The 21,505-nt window shown below is 39.9% G+C and overlaps 1 protein-coding gene across 1 annotated transcript in view; it reads left to right on the forward strand.

Annotated features, from left to right (window-relative positions):
* LOC150085140 (uncharacterized) overlaps positions 1-21,505 on the forward strand; it is a 91,556-nt gene that overhangs the window by 31,714 nt on the left and 38,337 nt on the right. The window contains exon 2 of the mRNA XM_090373844.1: positions 15,665-15,932. Coding sequence (XP_090229970.1) covers positions 15,665-15,932 — 268 coding nt within the window. The remainder of the gene's footprint in view (positions 1-15,664; positions 15,933-21,505) is intronic.

Consider the following 21,505-nt stretch of genomic DNA (forward strand, 5'->3'; position numbering starts at 1 on the left):
ATGGCGCTTAGGCAAGAACTAGTGGGTGTTAGGAACCTACACTAATGATAGAATACATCCAAAGGTGCCACTTTCCGATCCGATTATATCTTTCCTATAGGAATCCATAGATCCCTATAAAATTTGTAGACCGACTAACTCAGCCACGTTATAAAATTTCCTCCACTCATTGACGGAATTTGAACCCACGTCTTTTCCACCCAGTGTGAAAAGAATGGTATTTATATCAATGTGCTATCCACGAGGACCTAAGGGACACAGTTTGATATATATATATGCACTAGTCAACCAGTGCATTTAAAATTATAGCCTTAGTTGCTAATGCGCCAATAAAATCCAAACCCAAGCATTTAAAATTTCAGAAATCAGAGACATTTATGCGTCCCGAAAAAAAAAATTGTGACACCGGGACAAATCTCGGAAACTGCTCTCATGGGTGCGGAATTGCTTATAATCACAGTCCTCCCAGTTTTGGCTTGAGTTCGAATCCCGTCAACGACGCGAGAAATTTTTATGGACTTTTTCAAAAAGTGACCGAGTTGTTGTCAAGCGCGGTTTGCTTGGTTTTATCGCCCGGAAAATCAGGTTTCTAGTTCAGCAAACCGACCGAAGCATGGACAGTTATACTTATGTCTCATAGCCTTACTTGCTTTGACGCACCTAACACACTTAATCTAAACAGCATCAAGATTTATATTCATGGCAAAGATATTCAACAAAAAAAAAAACTCCTTTCACTGTGACCTTGAAATATTTGCGATGATGCACTAACTTGACAAAGCACTTTAAGGCTACCAAAGTTAAAATTAATCGTGCTCGTTAGCCCCAAACAGGAGCTTACAGGATTCATAGAGATTAATCTAATTATTCTCTATGCACCCAAAAGTTCCTATCCCTTTGTTTTCTATGCCTCTCCTATCTGGTCTCAGCAAGTCTGTCTTCTTATTTCCGGATACGAAGCTTCTTACAGAGTACTGGATCTTGAAGTGGCTGAAAAGAGTGAAAAGTCGGCCACTTGTCATCTCAAGAGCCTCTTTTCACGTCACTCTCAACATCCCTCCATGGCTGTTTGTTATCACTTCCAAAAAGTATAAATCCTGTCCAAACTGGGCGCACCTAAATTTCTCCTGATTTGCAGCTTTTATGACGCACAAACGTACCATCTATGCTGTTTGCAACGGCCCTTGAACCTTTTCTGGCAATGCATCATAATTTTATTTCTTATTCCGATTATTATAAAATATTTTGTTGTCCTTAATGAACGATTCCTCACGTTCTGGCGTTAATGAACACGCCAACGCCCAACTTGGTGATCTACAGTCATATTTATCTGAAACAGGTTTACAGTTAAATTCTGACAAATCAGCACAGCTGATACTACACAATACTTAGTAAGATAAAGAATCAAATAGATTTAATTATTAATTGGTCACTGATTAAGGAATCCAGCTCCTTCCCTCACACCCCACCGCATCAGCTCAAGCTCTTTTAGCCCTAGAGGGATGAAAATCTACACATCTTGAGTACTGAACTGGGAGTGACGTGAGACGAGGACCTTACCTTTCAACAGCACTTTCAAAACACCAAAATAAACAAGAAACAGCCAGCAGCTCCAACGCGCGCCATCAAATGCAATTAAATGTTTCCATCCAAAACCACAGCAACTGCGAACCGGCTTCCCATCGATCACCAACAGATTTCGATGGAAAAGTAATACAAAATACTTCTCGGTGACCTGTACAAATTTCTACCATACCGGCGATGCTCATCTCACCAACCCGTTGCCACTGCTGTCACTTTTAGTCCATAACCTCTGAACACAGGACATTGTCTTTGAAAATATTTTTTTAATATTTTTATAGATGCGGAATAGCAAATAAAAAGCTTCTATGCTCTGTTCTAAGAGCAAACAAGCTTAAAAAAGTAACCATTAACCAGTCATTAAACCTCTGTAATTTAATATAACAGATTATCCAGAGCAGGAATAAAAAAAGGAAAAAAATAAAAACTGTGCATTTTTGGCATCACTGACCACGTTTGTTTATTTATTCAAATTGTATAGACGGTAACGTCCTTGCAATATTTATACTAAAAGTCTGTAATTACTAATGATAGTGATGAAGTTATATCAACCTTAATGTCTAAGTTTGCAAACGATAAGAAGGTTGGAAGGGTGGCTAATGAGTAATCAGGGTTAAGCTACTGCAACTAGATCAAAATTTTTCTAGATTTTTTTTTAGATCTCCATTTCCAAAATCTTATATCTAGAATTCTAAATTCTAGATTTTGTTTTGCTACAACAAAACGATCTCGAAAATAAGACAAATGGGCTGAAAAATGGAAGTTGAAGTTTAACATTAACAAACGCAACTTACTTCAATGGGGAACAATAATCCCAGATCCCATAATCCCAACTGTGTGGTACTAAACTCAGAGCAATGGAAAATGAAAAATATCTGGGGTAATTGTGCATTAAGACATGAAGTTCTCTGAGCAGTGTAGACAGGCTGCCAGGACAGCTCATGGGGTTTTCTCAATGATATACAACAATTTTGCTAGGAAGGATAAGGAGGTGATTATCTCTTTGTATAAGGCAATGGTCAGGCCACATCTTGAGTACTGCATACAGGTCTACAGGCCTAATTTTAAAAAGGATGTAGTGCTACTGGGACGGGTACAGAGAAAGGCAACAAGATTGATGAGGGGAACAAAGGGGTGCTCTTACCAAGAAAGGCTTCAGTTCTGCAAATTGCAGCGTCTGGAGACTAGGCGCCTGCGAGGTAATCTGATTGAGGTAATTAAGGCTATGAATGGATTGAACAAGTTTAATGCTGATAGGATTCTTCCTCTTGCTCAAATTACGCACACGAGGAGGCACAAATAGAAATTGAGGGAGGATGTTTGCAGGATAGATGTGCTGAAGTTTTCCTTTAGCTAACGAGTAGTCGATTGTTGAAACAAATTTTCATCTGTTGTTATGGAAGAGTAGTATTTTGAATAAATTCAAGGAAGAACTTGACAAATTATTGGAGAGAATGTAGAGGTGATGCGGAAGGTTTTTTTTTTTTTTTCTTTTTAGTGATGCGTTATAAGCTTGCTTTCTTGTATCATTTGCCACTATTAATACTATTATTAACACAACTTAACCTGTGACTGAGACCTCGGTCGTTTTTTTCAAAGAAAATATACAAAAACAAATGGACGCACAGGCACAATAAGATGATATATCTTATATCTTGTATATACCTTGTTAAGATATAAGATATATCATACCTTATACCTTGTATATCATCTTATTGTGCACAGGCACAATAAGATGATATACAAGGCGAACGGCACGTGAGTTTACCCAGAAATAATTTCCGCTCTTGGAATCTCGAAGAAAATTTCCCGCCTATGTTATTTTAGCATTATTAATATTATGTATTTATGACATTTAATTGAATTGTTCAAACTGTCCAAACGAGAAACCATTCATTGCATGGTTTATGAGTGTGAACGCAATAACACACTCGTATATCACAAATAAGCACACTGAAACGCAAAAGGCCTTTAGTGTTTGAAAGCGGATTAATTATTGGATACCATACGTACTTGCTACAACCACATATTTGAACCTTGCAAAGTTACCCGGAATCGAGGGAAGGCGGTACATACAACTGCACGCACACGATCAGCGGGGCAAAAAACTGTCGATTTGGAACGCCGATACTAAAGAAAATAATTAAAGTGAACTAAGTGACCTCCTTGCAGAACGTTATTTTCTAGTCCCAGATATCCAACGGCATGAGTTTTCATCGCAGGCAACTGCTCACCAATCGCACCAACGAATGTCGGACGTCGTTTGCAGTGGTGTCTAGCCGATCGTTCCCCCAATCATGGAACAGTGGAAACTGGTCCCTTGGAGATGGAATTAGAAGAGTATATAAATTAAATATATGGCCGACAATCCTCTACTCCATTGCTTGGCACGGTCTGCATATTTCACAATCGAGCGTTCGGAAGAAGAAGGGCTACTTCTCGCGATTTAGATAAGAAATTCGTTCCATTGCTTGGAGTGCCAAAAACCATCAATGCCCAGTCCAAGATGTAAACCTGCATCTTGGACGATTCTGTAGTGACCACACATTAGCAGTTCTATCGAAATGGATCCTCCGGGCGCCATCATCCCGTGCAGCGAGTAGTGTAAAAACTTAGCATGAGAAAAACGAAGTCCAGAAACTCTCCTGGGTTACCCGGAATCACATCCGAATTCCACCGGAAACTTTGGGTGGGATGAAATGGAACACGTGATCGCGGCTCGTCTAATCGATGCTATTATACAGCACAACTGGCGACTGCACTGAAGGAGGAATGGGTAAAAATTTCTGATGGCTGCTACAAGCAGGTTGAAAGTCCCACGACGGTTCTCTACTGTCAGTGGGGGCAAAGTGGGTCTATTATTAAATTATTCATTAAAAGTCGTATTTTTCCAAGCGTGACACTGCCCGAATACTTGCTATCTGGTAGTGTAATTTTATCAAGTGTTTAAGCTGCTCATGGTAAACACAAATAGCAATAAAATAATATTAGTGAATATACACCACCCTAACGTCGGTTTAACACTGACGTCACACCTGCTCACCAATAGCGTATTAGTTTTCCTCTAGCCGCTATAGCACACTCCACTCGACTAGGACTCAAGTGGAATGTGTTACAGTGGTTATTAGGCTTCCACCAAAGAACGATAGACTGCAGCCGAATAGAACTCAATTCATCCTGCACAATAGTGACTATCGATGTGACCTGAGTTATCGATAATTCGTTTGGTCTGCCCCGCTCGACGTTTAAGTTAATCTTACAGCTATTCCACAGGATTCAAACTGGAATCTGCGGTGGCCGTTCCAACATTTGTAGACTGTGAACTCTGAACAATTCTCCAATGCCATACCGCGATGCTGGTATGGCATTGGGCATTATCCTGTTGAAACAAATATGTATCTGTACAAAAAGAAAAATTACCACATCGTAAGGAGAATAGAATTGTTCAAAATGTTAAGTTAGGCGTCGGCGTTCATGGTTCTAAACACATTAGCCTGTATGCGAGAAACAACTCCCCACCTCTATCGAACAAGAAACAACTCCATCATCTCTGTCGACCTTCATTGTTGGCACAATGCACTCCGGCAACAGACGACCTACAGGAACCTTAAACACACACACACACACACACACACACACACACACACACACACACACACACACACACACACACACACACACACACACACACACACACACACACATCTGATCGGAATAGGTGTAGTGACATTCGTCACTCCATAGAACCAATTTCCATTTTCTCTATACTCTTGTGGGAAGCACAGTTGGTAGAATCGCCCACCTGAGTTCGAGTCTCGTCAATGAAGTGAAGAATTTTTACGGACCTTTTTCACAATGTGGCTGAGTTAGCCGGTTTCGTGAGAGGACAGCATGATTTTTTTTCGTCCACTAAACAGTAAATCAAATTCAGAACACACGCAATTTATAGACAGTATACACAGTGCAAACTAAAACCAAACAAAAACAACAAACACTGCTCCATGGACCAATTATGGCGTTCGTTGCACCATGCAAGGCGGAACCGCTGATTGCAGTTGGTTATGTTTGGCTTATGTCCCACCGCTCTTCTATGAACCCAGAGGCTTTGGAGCTTCATAGTGCATTCATACAGAGTTAAACACCCGTTGAAGCCTTAAACTCTTGGCTCATGTTTTTCAGGGATGTCTGACGAGATTGTCGTGCTACCTCCTCCGAGCACTCCTCAATCACGCAGAGTGAGCTTCAGTGGTCTTTCCGTGCAAGGCTAGACAGCGGTGATACCGCCACGCTTACATTTGATGATGACATCACTAAATGTGTAGGCGCCTCCGTAGCCAGGTGGGAAGGAGCAGCAGTGCATAGTACACGCTTCTTGATTAGACCGGGGTTCGAGCCCGTCACCACCAAATATGGAGGATGCGGAAAGGTCAGGGAATGACCACCGCATATCCCCGAGCAATATGGCCTTAGTTGCTAATGCTCCTAAAAACCAAACAACAACAAAACAAACAACCAAATGTGTAGGCTGTTAGAACATGCACTAATCGACAAAGCTGCAATGCGACATCGGACAATAACTTTCCTCTCGAAACCAGTCAATTCGACTTTATACGGAGAACGTGTGACTACTATGTGTTTCTTATATACCGGTCTGAATCACTTTTTTATCCGGAAAAATCTCTATAAAAACAGATGTATATGGACACTATTTGGTGAATAGTGTATTATTATAGTTAATACACTAGTCTACACAATAATTATGTAATATTATTATGAATAATAATAATACACCACCCTCAAAATATGAAAAATATTACACGCACTCTCTAATCGAAGGCTGTACACGAGTAAAATGATATAATTATAGTAATAATAATAAAATTCCACAAACAGATTCCAACAGTGAGTGTATCGTGTTACAGAAGGACCTTGTCAGTTTAAATGATTGGAAACCACAACGGGAACCCTAAACAGATCTCAATTTCCTGGATATTGGTATGAACTGGGATAAATTATTAAGCCGGTTGGTCAGGTCTGCCGCTCTCCCAAAAAACTCTGGCTTGGCACTCAACTGAGAATACGTAACAATATTATTTTCTATTTTGGGAAGCGTTACTTATTCGAAATGCAAAAATAAGCAAGTGGTTATGAACGATTTTGCAAACGATGTTATAGTAATGCTGCCATTTTGAAACTTAGTTTGCTTTCATTTTGACCCTCGTGGGTAGCACAGTTAGTAGAATAGCCGTCCTCCCCACACCTCGTGTAAAAGACCAGAGTTCAAGTCCCGTCGATGGCGTGAGGAATTTTTATGGGCCTTTTTTCACAACGTGGCTAAGTTAGTCGGTCTCAGGCGATGGTAGCATGGTTTTTCGTTCCGGAAACTCGGGTTTTTCGTCTAGCAAACAGAAAATCGACCTCACACGGATCAATGAGGTCTTAATTGCTGATGCCCCAGAAGCCCTACTACTACTACATTTCATTTTGAATTTAGTGATTTAAAGTGATGATTCAATGCACTAGAAATTCCTGCAGTCAGGGCCTTACAGGTTGTGCATTATGTTCGATTGACTAGATTTTAATGACAGAATATTTAATTTTACGGTAACATACCTGAACTTTTGTCCAGGCACTGTACATGTGAATAACTTATGTGTATGGGAAGGGCTAATGTTAAATCCCCCCCTCCCCCGAAGTAATAACCCGGAAGTGTTGTTTGTGAATTAAAGCGATACTGAAAAAATAGAGCGAGAGAAAAAAAAAAAAAAAGAGAAATTTATTCACAGGCGAGTCCCCCCCACAATAATTACGTTTTTCTACTCATAACCACGCTCCTTTGACTGTAATTCGCGAAACAGCATTTTTCCTTCGTAACGCGCGCCTCACAAATCGCATTTTTTTTCCGGAAGGAGTTGTTGCAAAATCAGCGACCGGAGGTGAAAAATGGGCAACTCACGCGCATCAAAGAACGATAAAAAAAATAAAGAAATAAAAATGGCAGCAAATATCATCGTGTTATCAATCGGCAGCAGGTGAAAGCGGCGAAAGACACCTGCCACGAAAACCCAGTGGCGACAAGTTAACGGACAGTTGGCCCTCATGACGACCTTTAAAACAGGGCATTAGGGCGGACAGGCAGCTGGGCATCACACACGAACGTACACAGTCGCTCGACTAATCGCAAACTGTTCGCACGCTGCCTACTGTTCGACTCTCACTACTCAGTCAAATTCAGAAAGGGATGTGCGTACTCAATTGACGGCCTCCGTAGTCGAGCAGTCAAGTGCGAGCATACAGAAGTACACGTTTGGGTTACCGTGGTTCAAACTCGCGTGACTGCTAAATACATTGGTGTTCTTGTTTATCTATCTTGTGAAATCTTCTGATTTTATAACTAACTCAGCCACGTTGTGAAAAGGGGCACGAAAATTCCTCCCGTCATCGACGGGAATCGAATTCGGGTCTTTTCCACCCGGTGTGGGGAGGACGGCGATCCTACCAACTGTGCTACCCACAAGGGCAAGCCGGTTCGAACCCAGGTCTTCCCCACGGTAGTTGCAACTAGTGTGCTAACCGCCGAGGCTAAGAAAAGTAATTTGGAACGCTTGCTACAAATTATAGACCGTATTTTTTTAGTAAAATCCTCTCCGATGCCTTAAATATGCACGCTTCAAGTGTAAATCTTTCACTCAACAAATCCTTCATATATATGCACAAATATTTCGAGCTTTTTTCTACCTTGGAAACAGTACATGGTTATAATGAGAGTCGAATGGCTCTATCATTTCGGGGATCTGCAAGTTTTTGTCCTCTGGGTAAACCAGTTCCATAGGATTCTGGATCCTCAGAAGGCCCAAAATGGAGCTGAATATTACAATGCGCAGGGTGAGCATTCATTTTTTATACAGTATACTTGTTAATTTTCCTCATTAGGACCTTATTTTGTAAACTTCCTCACTTTAGGAAGGATGTAGATCTGCTGTAACGGGTGCAGAGAAGGGCAACCAGATTGGTGAAGGGAACCAAAGGGTGCTCTTACCTAGACAGGCTTCAGTGATGCAAATTGCAGCGTCTGGAGACTGGGCACCTGCGGGGTGAGCTGATTGAGGTGTTTAAGGCCTTGAATGGATTGAGTAAGTTCAATGCTGATGGGATTCTTCCTCTTGCTGAGACTACGCAAGTGAGGAGGTATAAATTTAAGTTGAGGAAGGATGGTTTCAGAACAGATGTGCGAAAGTTCGCCATCAGCCAGCGAGTAGTTGATTGCTGGAACAGGCTTTTATCTGTTGTTGTAGAACTGGATGGGTTGAACATTGACATTCTTTATAAAGCGACTATTGACATTCTTTATAAAGTGGTGTTCTAGTGATCCTATTTTCTATTTGAATTTCCTACAAATCCTCCCGATCTGGAGGTCAATCATTGAAGTAGCTGTATACTGCAGTTATTAAATGTGATGCACCACTCTCTAATTCAAGTACTTTGTGGAAAACACTGTTCACGTCTACATTGCATGTTCCAATACCAGCAAGTTCCAATATTTATCTGGAGTACTTTAATCCTATTTATTTAAGAGCTGAATACTCTTTTATTCACATTAGGATCATCAGTGGCAGCTGAAAGAATTTCAGAAAGGGTCAAACCATCTCACCAACACCAAACAAAAAAATGTTCCTTTAAGTCTTCGGCTGTCTCGCATGACCCACATCAAATCTGTTCAAGCGATGTGAACCTGTAGCTTTTGCCTCGACCATTTGGGATCTCTGAGGAATGAATCAATTTCGAGAAAATTATACGTATTAATCTAATAATACAAGACAATTTATTGGAATCAGTGGCATCGCTAAGTAAAATAAATTATCTTAAGGATCTTTAGCAGAAACATGTTAAATGTACGAGGTGACCATTTAACAGTTTATGCGAAAAATATGTCAAGACAACTGTGCTTGTTTTTAGTAAGCAGAAGTGATTTATGGGCGAGATAAAAAGAGGTGAGTTTGCAGCAACAACATCGTAAGTGGCTGGTGTCTCGTTTCCGTGTCCTAACAGATTTAGAAGAACCATATGGAATAAGAAATTTGTTTTTTGTTCGTTATTTCCTGCCTAAGACCTGAAAGTGTCTATCTGACCGTCAGTGTACTGTCTGTAAATTATATGTATTGGGCCATGGTGTGAAGAAATCCCAATCATGACTGAATTCGATCAGAGGTCCTTTTCGTACGGTGTGGAAGGATCGAGATTGTAAACGTGCTACGTGCGCGAGTATTAGAAATGCCGATTCGAACGTGTTCTATAGGAATGCATACATTACAAACTCGGTGTTTATTACATTTTAAAAAATACTGGAAATAATATTTAATATAGCAGCTGATTCAGACTGATACCCAAATCTCAAATCACCTAAAATCAGCTTTCTAGAAATCAGCTATGTATCAGATATCAGCACATAAAAAATATATCCTCTTTTCTGAAAAATATAAATCACGATTCGAGTTAAGAGCGATTCCAGATCCTTTCTGTTTTACAGGTAAGACAAAGAAGATTTGATTTTTCTATATTTTCAAAAATATTAATAAAAACACTGCTTTGCTATAAATACTGAAATCTTAACTTGATCATATAAGAAAAAAAAATTACTCTTAAAATTGAACCGTGCCTTGATACACATCGGCTTGCTCTTTTAGATATTTTCCAATGCTATTTTTGAAATAGTTTAATGCACATGACTTAGACATGTGCATTCCTCCCATTTCAGTAACAAAAAGAAATTAAGTTTTGAGATCATGGCGGCTAGTCTGTCTCCATCAAAAAAAAATTAATTTGTTTCGAAACACCTCGCGCAACATGTGTATCGTGACACTTGCTGAATTACAGATGGCTTCCATCTTGCTGAAACCATACTCGGGTTGATTAATTTCTTACAGTTGTAGTAGGAAGGCAAATCTGGATCATGTGCCGGTATTTTTCACCATTTGTTGTTTCACCCCACAATAATACGTTGTGTGCCTAGTTAGTGGTCTTTCTGTGGGCCAAAAATATGTGCAAAGAGCTACGGAGGATTATTATTATTAAATTCAGTGAAACGTTTCTTGCTTACACTAAGTAGCCTCCCGTTTATATTCCTGTTTCATCATCAGTCTTATCATCATGATATTTTCTAAATACAATTGGGGTAAGGTTCCAAAGTTTAATTTTCAAACTTTATTAATATATAGAAAAGATTCTTTTCTTATCTGAAGACAGAAAAGAATTACTCGTAGATGCAGACACGTAGTCACTTTCTACACATATTCGCCACGAACACTCCAACATATAATCCAAACGGTTGATCCGATTTTTTCGAAACCCTCTTGTAGAAAATTTTCACGATATTAATATGTTGTTTAAGGTGAAGAAGAAACAGGTGGAAGTCTTGACTACATGGAGAATGTTGTGAAATGTTCTCCAATCTGCTGCCAATTGAGCAATGTGAGGTCGCGCACTGTCTGAGCAAGAAGACTTCCTGTGCATATCTAAATGTCTATTCAGTTGGACAATAGGTATGAGCATTTAGCAGAAACATGCTAAAGAAATGCTAAACAGATTTTTCTTAAATCTTCACTGTGCGATTAGCCATTTCTAATCCATTACCCTATAAAAGTAATCGGATAATGTTTGGAAAAGCGCAAGCTCTGATGGGCAAATTAGATTGTCAGCTTTGTTGATGATTTCATTTGGCCCCAATGTGTCATAGCGCCAACAGTTCCTCTTAGTAGGCAGCAAGAATTTGTGTCCATTCTTCCTTTAGTGTGATCACCAGTTTGGCTATAGAAGAGGCACGTTTTAGTTGTGTCCTGATGCGGAGTTCCTATTTATTCCGTTAGACATTCCATCAGACTAAGGAATGGACTCTAGGATGGCCAAGAGGGTTGTTGAACTTTGTTTTCCTCAAACCTAATAAAGGATGGAGTATTATCCTGATAGAACATGGAGGGGAGAGCCATTTCCATAGAACTGGCACTTCACTCCGCATTTCACTGGCACCGTGACGTTATCCAACCTACCAAAGTAAGTTTCGCCACTGATGGTTTCTGGCGCCACAATCAACAGAAGGAACCCCATACCCTGATCCCGCCTACTCTGAGCGTAATTCTGGGCATAACACATTGGTAGATTACGTTCGCTAAATATTTTACGCACCACTTCGACAGTGTAACGCGACTCTTCTCCACTGCTTCATGGTCCAAGAAGAGTGGGATATAGTGTGATGTAGGATTTGTGAGTAGCAGATCTCCCATGAAAATGAAAACGCTGCTCTGCAGTTTCCTAAGGACTGTAGACTCGTGAACATCTGGCGCCCCAATTTCGTATTTTTCAAGGGTGTAAATCAGTTTTGCTCTCAAAAATGCTAACAGATTGAAATCGCCGATTTCTGTAGTACAGGAATCGGCGATTTCAATTGGTTAGCATTTTTGGCCTACCTGACTGTTTGAGTTCCCCTACATCGTCCTCATTCTTCCACTTTTTTTGACAGCGTAGAAAGCTGTTCAACCTAAAATAAATCCTGGTTTAACAGCAATTTATATTCACTAGATCGGCTACAGCTAACCTTGCGAAGTTCAGAAGTGTGACAGTCGCCTGCAATTTGAACTTGCTGATATGGCATCCGTCGATCAGGCCTCTTTACAATCAGTGAGCCATTCCTGTGACTGCTACTGCTTTTAAGCTCGTAATATTTTGCAGAGATCTCGTTCGTACCTTGAGAGGTGGTGGAATAATTTTCGTAGGATAGTTCAAACTCACATCTTTGAGATGTGAGGAAGAAAAGGAAGACAATCGGATCCGTTTTATCTAATTTATTACATAGCATTTTATATGATTAAAATCGTATTTTTATACCACACCCAGTTTTTGAATTTATATTCTCCGTTTTGAATAAATATTCTCCGTTAAAACTAGGCTAGGCGAAGAATTAACTTAGAAGGTTCTTCGTTAAATTTTCTAGACCCCACCAGCTGTACATTGTTGGTGGGACTTAACAAATTACGTTTCAAGATTCACACATGTCTAGATTAAAAAAAATAATAAATAAATATATATATTAAATGTAATTTAAAAATAAAACTTTTAGTGGATGAAGAAAGGTTTCAGTTGATGAAAAAGTAATGCAAGACAGATGCACCTAAAAGCGCAAAGCAGCATTAAAGGATGCAAATTATATATATGTATGAACAGATATATTAGATAAAGTATGCATATATGGGGTGAAAATTACACAAAGTGCCAGTGACTAGAAGGGTAAGGATTGTAGAAAAAGTACAGTAGATATGTAAAAGGTGAAAGAATGTTAATATCCTAAAAGTTATGATGAATTAAGAAAATTATGGGCTGAGTCACAAAGCCAATAGGAAGTGGGTGAACTGTAAAGTAAAATTATTAATGATAAGGTAAAATACAATACAAATAAAATAAAATAAGATAAAATAAAAAGTAGTAAAGCTGTCATCATATATGGGGGAACATATTTAGATAAAAGTCGAATACAGGTAAGGCAAATATGCAGAATCTGATGTCAGCTGAAGTAAATATTGATACATGATCAGGAGACTACACCTGACCATGTATCAGGAATTAATTTTTTATACTTGTCCATGGTAGTAGAAGAAAGGTGAAAGGCCAAGAGAAAAATAATGAAATTAGCACATTCTTATACAGTATGGACAAGGTAGTCCCAACGCAGTGTCAATTATTAAGGTGAATATAAGGATCAAGTTAGAATAAAATATAGTTAAGTCTTTTTCGAATGGGAAAATGTGTTTTTAATAAAAATATGTAGTTCTGTGTAGGATTTAAATGTTGTAATTTTGTGTAAATTAGAATTAAATAATTTGGAACATGCACATGGTATAGGGTGAGGTATTAAATTGAGCATAGGGAAGGGAAAAGGAGTATTTAAATAAATAAAGACGAAAAATAGCGATAGAAGGAGGATAGTAGGAACGTATACACTAATAATTTTACGAACGGGAAGAAAGGTAGAAATATATAGTAGGCAGATAAAAAGCAACGAAAAAGTTATTAAATTACACTAAGCTAGCTGGGGTTGTGAAGCCCAACCTTTTAGTAAGGGCTGTAGCTTTCAAAGTGTTCGTATAAAAAGGATATAAATACCAAATTCTTGTACTGCAGGGAAAAAGCAGGCACAAAAAGTACGTAAGTTGATACATGCCGAGAAACGAACCGAAAGTAAAATAAGAAAGTGAACGATACCTGGAGTTTTCAAGTAATGCGTAGCAGAAGTAAGCTGGTGGGAAAATAATACGTAGCTGAAAGAAAAAGGTGGGGAAATACAGCGCACATATTTACCATAGTAGAGTAGATAAATGCATGTCAACCATAACCTCATTAGTCATATAGCTACAGTTAATGGCGAGACAATCCCCAAAGCTTCATCTCATACTAACGTGGGATGAAGATTTAAATTTCAAGGAACACTTCAAAAAGGCAAAGAAGAAGACCTGTTCTTCTTTCTGGGCTATCCGCCAGGAGCTCGCAGGTTGTCACAACACCAGACTGATCGGAAAGTAGATTATTAGATGTCTCACACTTATACCACTATATGCCTCAGAAATCAGATCCTCTGCATCTACCTCTCGATGTAACAAATTTCTGTCAATGGAATATTGGATTCTGCGGTGGCTGAACCGTTTGGGAGGAAACCCGCTCACCATCTCGAAATCCATTGTTCTAGTCAACCTAGGCATAACCTCATGGAGGCTCACTATCCTCAAAAAAAAAAAAAAAAATCAGTTAACACTCACCGAGCTGCTAACTAGCCAGATTGATGCCCCATCAATAGAAGATATCATCGCACTAACAAGAAATAGAAGCCATCCCCCACTTAGGATGAAACTATCTAACTTGAACTCCCTAAAAGGAATGTTCCCTTGTAACACCATTGAACACTTCAGCACCTTCTCCATTGATCCGGTAAAGTTTGAAGTCAATAAAACATACAGAACCCAAATTATAGACAAATTCTGGACTAAATCACCACGACTGCTGTGAAAATTGAGCAGTTTTCATCAGAAATTTCTATGATATGAATAATTAAATGCAATAATAGAATGCAAAATAAAATAAATCTGTTATGTTAGTTGCTGAAGAAAAGATATAGAAGTCAGCCTGTGTATTTAACTCTTCAATTATTAAGATCTGTGTTATTTAAAAGTGAGTACAATTAAGTAAATGTATTTATCTATTTAATAATTATTACTATACAATAATTACATTGTAAAGGTCTGAAAATTTGCATAAAAGTGTATAATGTATATTTTAAAATATCTGTACACAATCCTAGCCCACGGGGTGTACCTTCAGTTAATAAACTGATAATAATAATAACAAATACTTGATAAGCAATTTATAGCAGTATAATGGACTTAATAAAGAGCTGTGAAGAAATGGAAAAAGATGGGAAAATAGTGGCCTCTATTGTCGTATTTTAAACAAATAAATGCATGGAGATACATAAGAGTAGCGTTGGAAAAAAGAAACATGGTTGGAATAATAGGACTTTCCGTAATAAATTCATAAGATATACAAAAATAAAAATAAACATATAACAGTTCATAGATCTTCGGTTCAGAAATGCCTACTGATCAGTTGGAGCTGTACGCTAGATTTGTCAATGGACATTACTTAATCATCTCAAAAGAAAGGATTTTCCTTTTTGGAAAATTCAACTAAATTATTATTGATCTGTTGACATGGAGACCCACTTCCCTGTTCAATACTGCAAATTGCAAGTACAATAAATTTAGCGTTTATTTCTAATGAATTCTTAACGCAAACCTTGGTTTAAGCTTAAGTTTTTACTTGTTTGTCTCTCTGTCAGTAGAGAGGAACGATGTCTGCAATTTTTTTTGGAAACAGTTCATGGAAAACAATTGCACCGCTCACAGGTAGGGATGAACTATATTCACGAACACGTAACAGCTGGAGAAAAACCAGGGAAGGGACAAATAAACTTCTCTCTCTTTCTGTCTCTCTAATTCCAATCTCCAACACCATCAAAAATATCTTTTTTCTCTCTTTATCGTAGGAGGATGTTTCCCCCTTTCAAAGTGCGCATGTCCGGTTTAGACAAGAAAGCCAAATACATTCTACTTATGGACATCGTGGCAGCGGATGACTGCAGGTACAAATTTCATAATAGCAGATGGGTCGTCGCAGGCAAAGCTGATCCGGAGATGCCCAAGAGGATGTACATCCACCCTGACTCCCCCAGTACAGGAGAGCAATGGATGCAGAAAGTCGTTTCCTTCCACAAACTCAAGATCACCAACAACATCTCGGACAAGCATGGCTTTGTAAGTACTCGATGTTTTCTCTTTGTTTTGTCTCGTGTTGTGTCACCTCATCTTGCGCGCACACACATTCGTCACATTGTTCTACCATTGGCGAGGACAGATGACGAATTTGAGCCCCCTGCACAGCTCCTTTTAACGCTTAATGAAGAATACGTGCTGGCTTTCCCAAATAAGGCATTACACACAGCGATTCACAACAGAGCGACCAGCCGTCTGTAATTTAACTTGCCGCCGAGCAGGATTACAATTCATTAGGTGGTGCTGTCTGTCTGTACAAGTGATTTTAATGGTCTCCATCAGAGGGGATCGGGCTGCAGTTGTGGGCAATTCCAATCTCGCTGAAAAAACCGGAAGTGAGTGAAGGAAACAGAAAATGCACGATTTCCCCCTTACAGCAAACTCGAAGAAATCAAGTGTGACCACCCTCCTTTCATGTTACGTTCCCAAAGGAGGAGTTAGCGCACTTGATGTAGAGCTTTCGAAGAAGGAATGATTCCAGTAAAAATGCGAACGCTTCACTCGAAAGAAACACTTAAATCCTGGGATGCAGCTTCTTTGCAAGTTTAAGAAAGCGCAAGAAAAAGTCATGTGACCTTCGTGGTGCACAGAAATGGGACGAAATGAATTGATTTCGACCAGGAAATTCGGCAGAATGACGAATGGTAGGGATGGGCACGTGGATCATTAGTTAGCCGAAAGACAGGAAGAGGATAAAGTTTAGGCGAAGTGACACACGCCGCTATTAGTCCAGTGGGATGTTGGAGGGTGCTTAAGAACTTTAATAGTAGGATAACTGTCGACTTAGTAATAATGGCCATGTTAGAAAGAAGACTTCCTTGTGGCCGTAATCTCCTTCCACCGTGAAGTTTTCTCTTTAGAGGAATAAATGTCCGACAAACTCACGCAAAACCATTTGGAAGACAAAGTCTCTGTCGATAAGTTTGACGTGCAGTCGGAAAATAGGAAGATGTTAGGAGATAAAAAAGGGTTTTTTCTTTTTTTTTTTTGCGTCCCAATATCCAGAAGGTGATGCCGAGTACGCTTTCATAACTTGCCAGAAAGTAACTCGGCGTTCTGGGATACTTCCAACGCCCTTAGTGCTCCGGGAGGATCCCAGAATCATTGCACCCGACAGAGTGGAACCGGCAAAAACGATCAGGTTCGGTTCGCTGTGGATCTTAAAGCCCAGATGCTTTGTCGCCACCTTTAGTAAGCCATGACTTGCTCACAATCTTCTTCTTCTGTAATTTACTACGAAAATTAGAAGATCGGCGAAGTTTCCTATTATTACGAATTGGTAGAGTTCCACTCGGATAGCGACCTATCGGAAAGATACAAACGAATAGCGGAAACTGTCTCGTAACCTGGTATTTACGGATAAATGGACGACATACATTTGGCTGAGAATAGCTAAAGCTCTGGGCCCATCAGGAAACAGTAGACGTGATCTATGCATGCTCCAGGTGAGACAGGAGCTCAAAACAGCAGTAGGAGTAGGTCCTGGGAGAGCGATACACAGAGTCGCATTCCTCGTATGTATTAGATGGGAAAATTCCAACTATGATGGTGAGGTTTGGAATCCCGATAATCCGATCTCTCTGAAATCCGATTCACTCGCGTATTGAGGCTCTGAGTCATCCCCGTGCGTGCCTCATTAATTACAGAAGTGCAGAAGGAGTTGGGGCTGTGGGTTACAGAGCGGGTACTTCATCTGATAGGAAACACCATCGTGACGACAATTTTCTTTCTTCCACTACAATATGCGTGCTTCTCTGAAAGGACTGTGAGGAAATTATGCCGCCGGTGATAAGCGCACGAAAACCTGTCTGGCGAAAAGCAGTCACGACAGTTGTGTACAGGCATCGCTACAAGGGGATGTGCTGCGAGTTCATCTTCGTACAACCGGTAGCCTCTTTGCGAGTGCGGGTGTCACAGAGAACTGCATCGTATCATTGTCAGAGCTCGCGCAAACATCCATCACCAGTCGCGACTAATTATGTGACGATCAGTTCCTTGAAGTGGCAAAGGTCATTTGAGAGACAGATGGAGGCTCATTCTATCTTTACTGCAGTGGAGAAGAAATAATCCTTTCCGAAGTGCTTTTATTTAGCAGTCCTGAAGTGTTTCTTACGACCTCTCCCCCCATAAGAAAATTGTGCAGATCATTGTGCGGCCTTTTAATACTTTTTCCCTTTTTAATAAACTTCTAAAGAACTATACGCCCAATGGGATTAATACATTCATCCATAATACTCCATCATTGCACGTTCAGTTTCTTAAATATCCCCTTCCCCCGACAAAGTTGTCCAATTCTCCAAGACAGAAATAGTTCAGGGGAGTTTACGTACAGAAGGCAGAAATATAAAGGATGTATAGCAGAATCCGGTTTTTGGAGCTCATGAATGGCTTAATGGAACATTTATAGTAATGGGATGATGATGATAATCACTTGTAAGTATTTCCTGTCACCCATAAAATAAGCAAATCGGTTTTTTTTCCCCCAAAGGGACGATGGCGCATTAATTAAGGCATAACCAAAATTAAAAGGAACTAAATAAGAAGATTGCTATTTTAGAGGATTCTATGGAGTATGTGAATAGAGCTCATATTCCAAAGCCATCCCGTTACACAGGAAATGGCTATGGAGGTTATGCGCTTTGTGCAAAGTTTGTCAATTAACCTCCAGAACTGAGTCAAGTTAAAGAGAACCATCTGCACACTTTGGGATCGCTCTTGCAGCTGTTGAAGCATTTGCCGATTTTTTTTTACTCTCCTCCACACCGTGAAATGAATTCTTTCAGCGTGGATTTGATTTTGGGAAACAGGAAGCAGTCTGGGCAAAACAAATTAGGGGAATAAGGGAGGGGGTGATTTAGCTCCACCTTATCCTCAGCCCAAGCTTATCCTTATCAAACACTCCTTGATAATCAGCGCATAATACCGACTACAGTGATTTAACAGGAATCAGCTCTCTTTATCTCGAAAACTGAGGCCTTACTAGGCGAATTCTTATAACAAAGCGATCCCAAACGTGTGCAGAATATTCCCCAATGATTATCTTACCTCATGGATTAAATTTTATCTCGAAGAAAATGATCAACGTTACGTTGGTGTTTCATATTTGGACACGAAATTTGTTGTCTCAGAGAGCACTTCACTTGTCATTCCACGCTATGTCCCTTTGTTTGTGGATCGTATTCGAAATACAACTCGCCAAAATCCACTGCGACTGAATCCAGCAAAGCAGAATCATCAACGACAGTTTGCGCATACTTTGAACCTGAGCAAAACGAATCTAAGTATGCGCAAGCTATCGATGAGGTGAGAACCTTTTGACTGTTTCTAGGTTTTGGACGTCAATGATCGCCGTCTTGCAGATTCTCAAGACCACATCAAAATTTTGGAATCCATTGCAAAACGTGAGAGCGAGATAGCGCATTGTTACCATCAACTGTTTTACTAATTTGTAGGTTTTGATCACTCTTCCACAATTTGAAACAAAATTTAATGCTCGCTCTTTATTTAATCACTGAACAAAATTGCCACGCCTTGAACAACCCAACATTTGTAACACGACTGCGTGCGAACATACTGACCGTTTAGACAAGGATTATTAACTTTTTTTCTAATTTTGTGTTTTCCTCTTCAAGCTTCCTTATTCTCGTTTCAAAATTATGGTCACCAAATTTAATTTTGAAAATAATGTGTTCTATAAGGACACATTATGTGCATTGTAAAAACTTGAAAATGAACAGGTGAAGTAATTAATTTTTGGTGCATTTTGGGAGATATTCTCGCCTCACCAGAACCACTATGGTAGAGGGAAGCAAATAGGGTAGATGCCAAGGCGCAGTGTCACAGTCCTACGTGCATGCAATGGACTCAGTCCTGGAGCTTGTTAATTTTGGCATCCGCCGTCTGATATTCTTGAATGAGACCTGAACCATAAGCAGAAAGATGTGTGAAATTTAAATACTGACGAAGAACCTGTGGAGACGAATAAATAATCTATCTAAATAAGATAGATTGTTTATTCGTCTGTGGGCACCTTTCTCCAAGTACAGTACTTAATTTTTTTTCCAACGAACAGAGTGCCACAAGTGTCTTGCCGAATGCACTATATTGCATTGTCGATACCTTAATGAATCTTTGTTCTCCGGGGAGATCGAGTCCCTGTTAAAAACCCAAGGATTTCTTTGGGAACCCGCATCCACCATCTCCTCTTCTTGTGATCGTAATATTCTCTAATATGCGAACTCAATTTCCCTGTCAGGGAGCGAGGCACCTGTCTGCCGCACGAGCAGGATCTATTATGAACGTGACCAATTAAAATTCTTCCCTTTGTTCAGCTCGACACTTACCTGGTCGCAATGCGAATAACGGTCGCAAGTTTTATGGCAGTGGAGGAGCTCCGACTGTGTTCGCTCATTTTAAGGGCAATAAAAGGAGCAAATCGCAAAACACGCAAAGGAAGGGGCCCCTCGCGATAAATAATAACAGTAATGATGATGAGGCTGCAAATTCGACTGTTTCTAGTTCGTGTCTCTTTATTGACGAAGGAGGCTTGGCAGTTGCCGCTGGGAATGCGGGGATGTGCGTCCACTTAGGCCCCGAGCAGTGGCTCTCATTGCGTCACAGGGTGTCCCCGGCAAATGGCGTATTAATTTTGCCTGCGCAGCTCCAATGAGCGCACTAAACAACGTAATGTGTTCCCACTCCCTGGCAATAAACCTCGAGATGGGTCAGCGGAATCTCTAAGCTGGGAAACTTCTCTCGGCCTGGTACTCGCGTCTACGATATCCGTTATCGGTCTTCGTGTCACAGAGCCTCGCTCGCACTTACCACACAGTCGAAGACACTGTTAATAAGTGCCTAGTACAATTGTGGCGGTGTCAATAAACAGTCTTCGTATTATCGCTACTGCTGTAATGGCCACGCGCTCTTGACTGGAAACATTGACTGTCTTCAGCTAATGAAACCTGTCCACTACCTGTCACGTACTACTCTCTTCGTCCCCTTTCACACCCTCTTCTAAGGAAACCTATCCTTTGTGTTTTACTACGGAGTGCTGCAAGAGTAGATCTTCCACTCTGCTATATAATAAAGTCTGGGCTTGCGCCCATTAAACGGCAAATGAGACCTGTTGTGGATATCATCGTTAGTCCATTGCAGAAAATATTTCTCGCAAGTGCGTTACCAATAATCCTTACGAAAGTGAGGATCGAGGAATTCATTTAGATCATTTTTTAACGAATTCATTTTTCAGTCGACTGATTAATTATCACGAAAATTTTTCGGCACCCATAAATTGTGTCAACTTTCAAAAAAAAAATAATTACAATAAGCAGGATTAACTATACATACGTGCAATTAAATTTCATACTGATATAACGGCCTTCCATCAATGAGGTAGCAATAACCACTGAAACAGCAGTCTGGACGGCTGACATCGCATTACAAATAAATAGCATTATTTCTCTTAGCAGAAGTGTTATTTATTTTCATTGCAATGCTGAGACATCGTCTTATAATAGTCTCAAAAATGGCGGAATATTAATACAAAGAGATGTCTT

This window comes from Mastigoproctus giganteus, chromosome 5 (genome assembly GCF_048544385.1).
Source record: "Mastigoproctus giganteus isolate SK-2022 chromosome 5, ASM4854438v1, whole genome shotgun sequence".
NCBI classification, from domain to species: Eukaryota; Metazoa; Arthropoda; class Arachnida; order Uropygi; family Thelyphonidae; genus Mastigoproctus; species Mastigoproctus giganteus.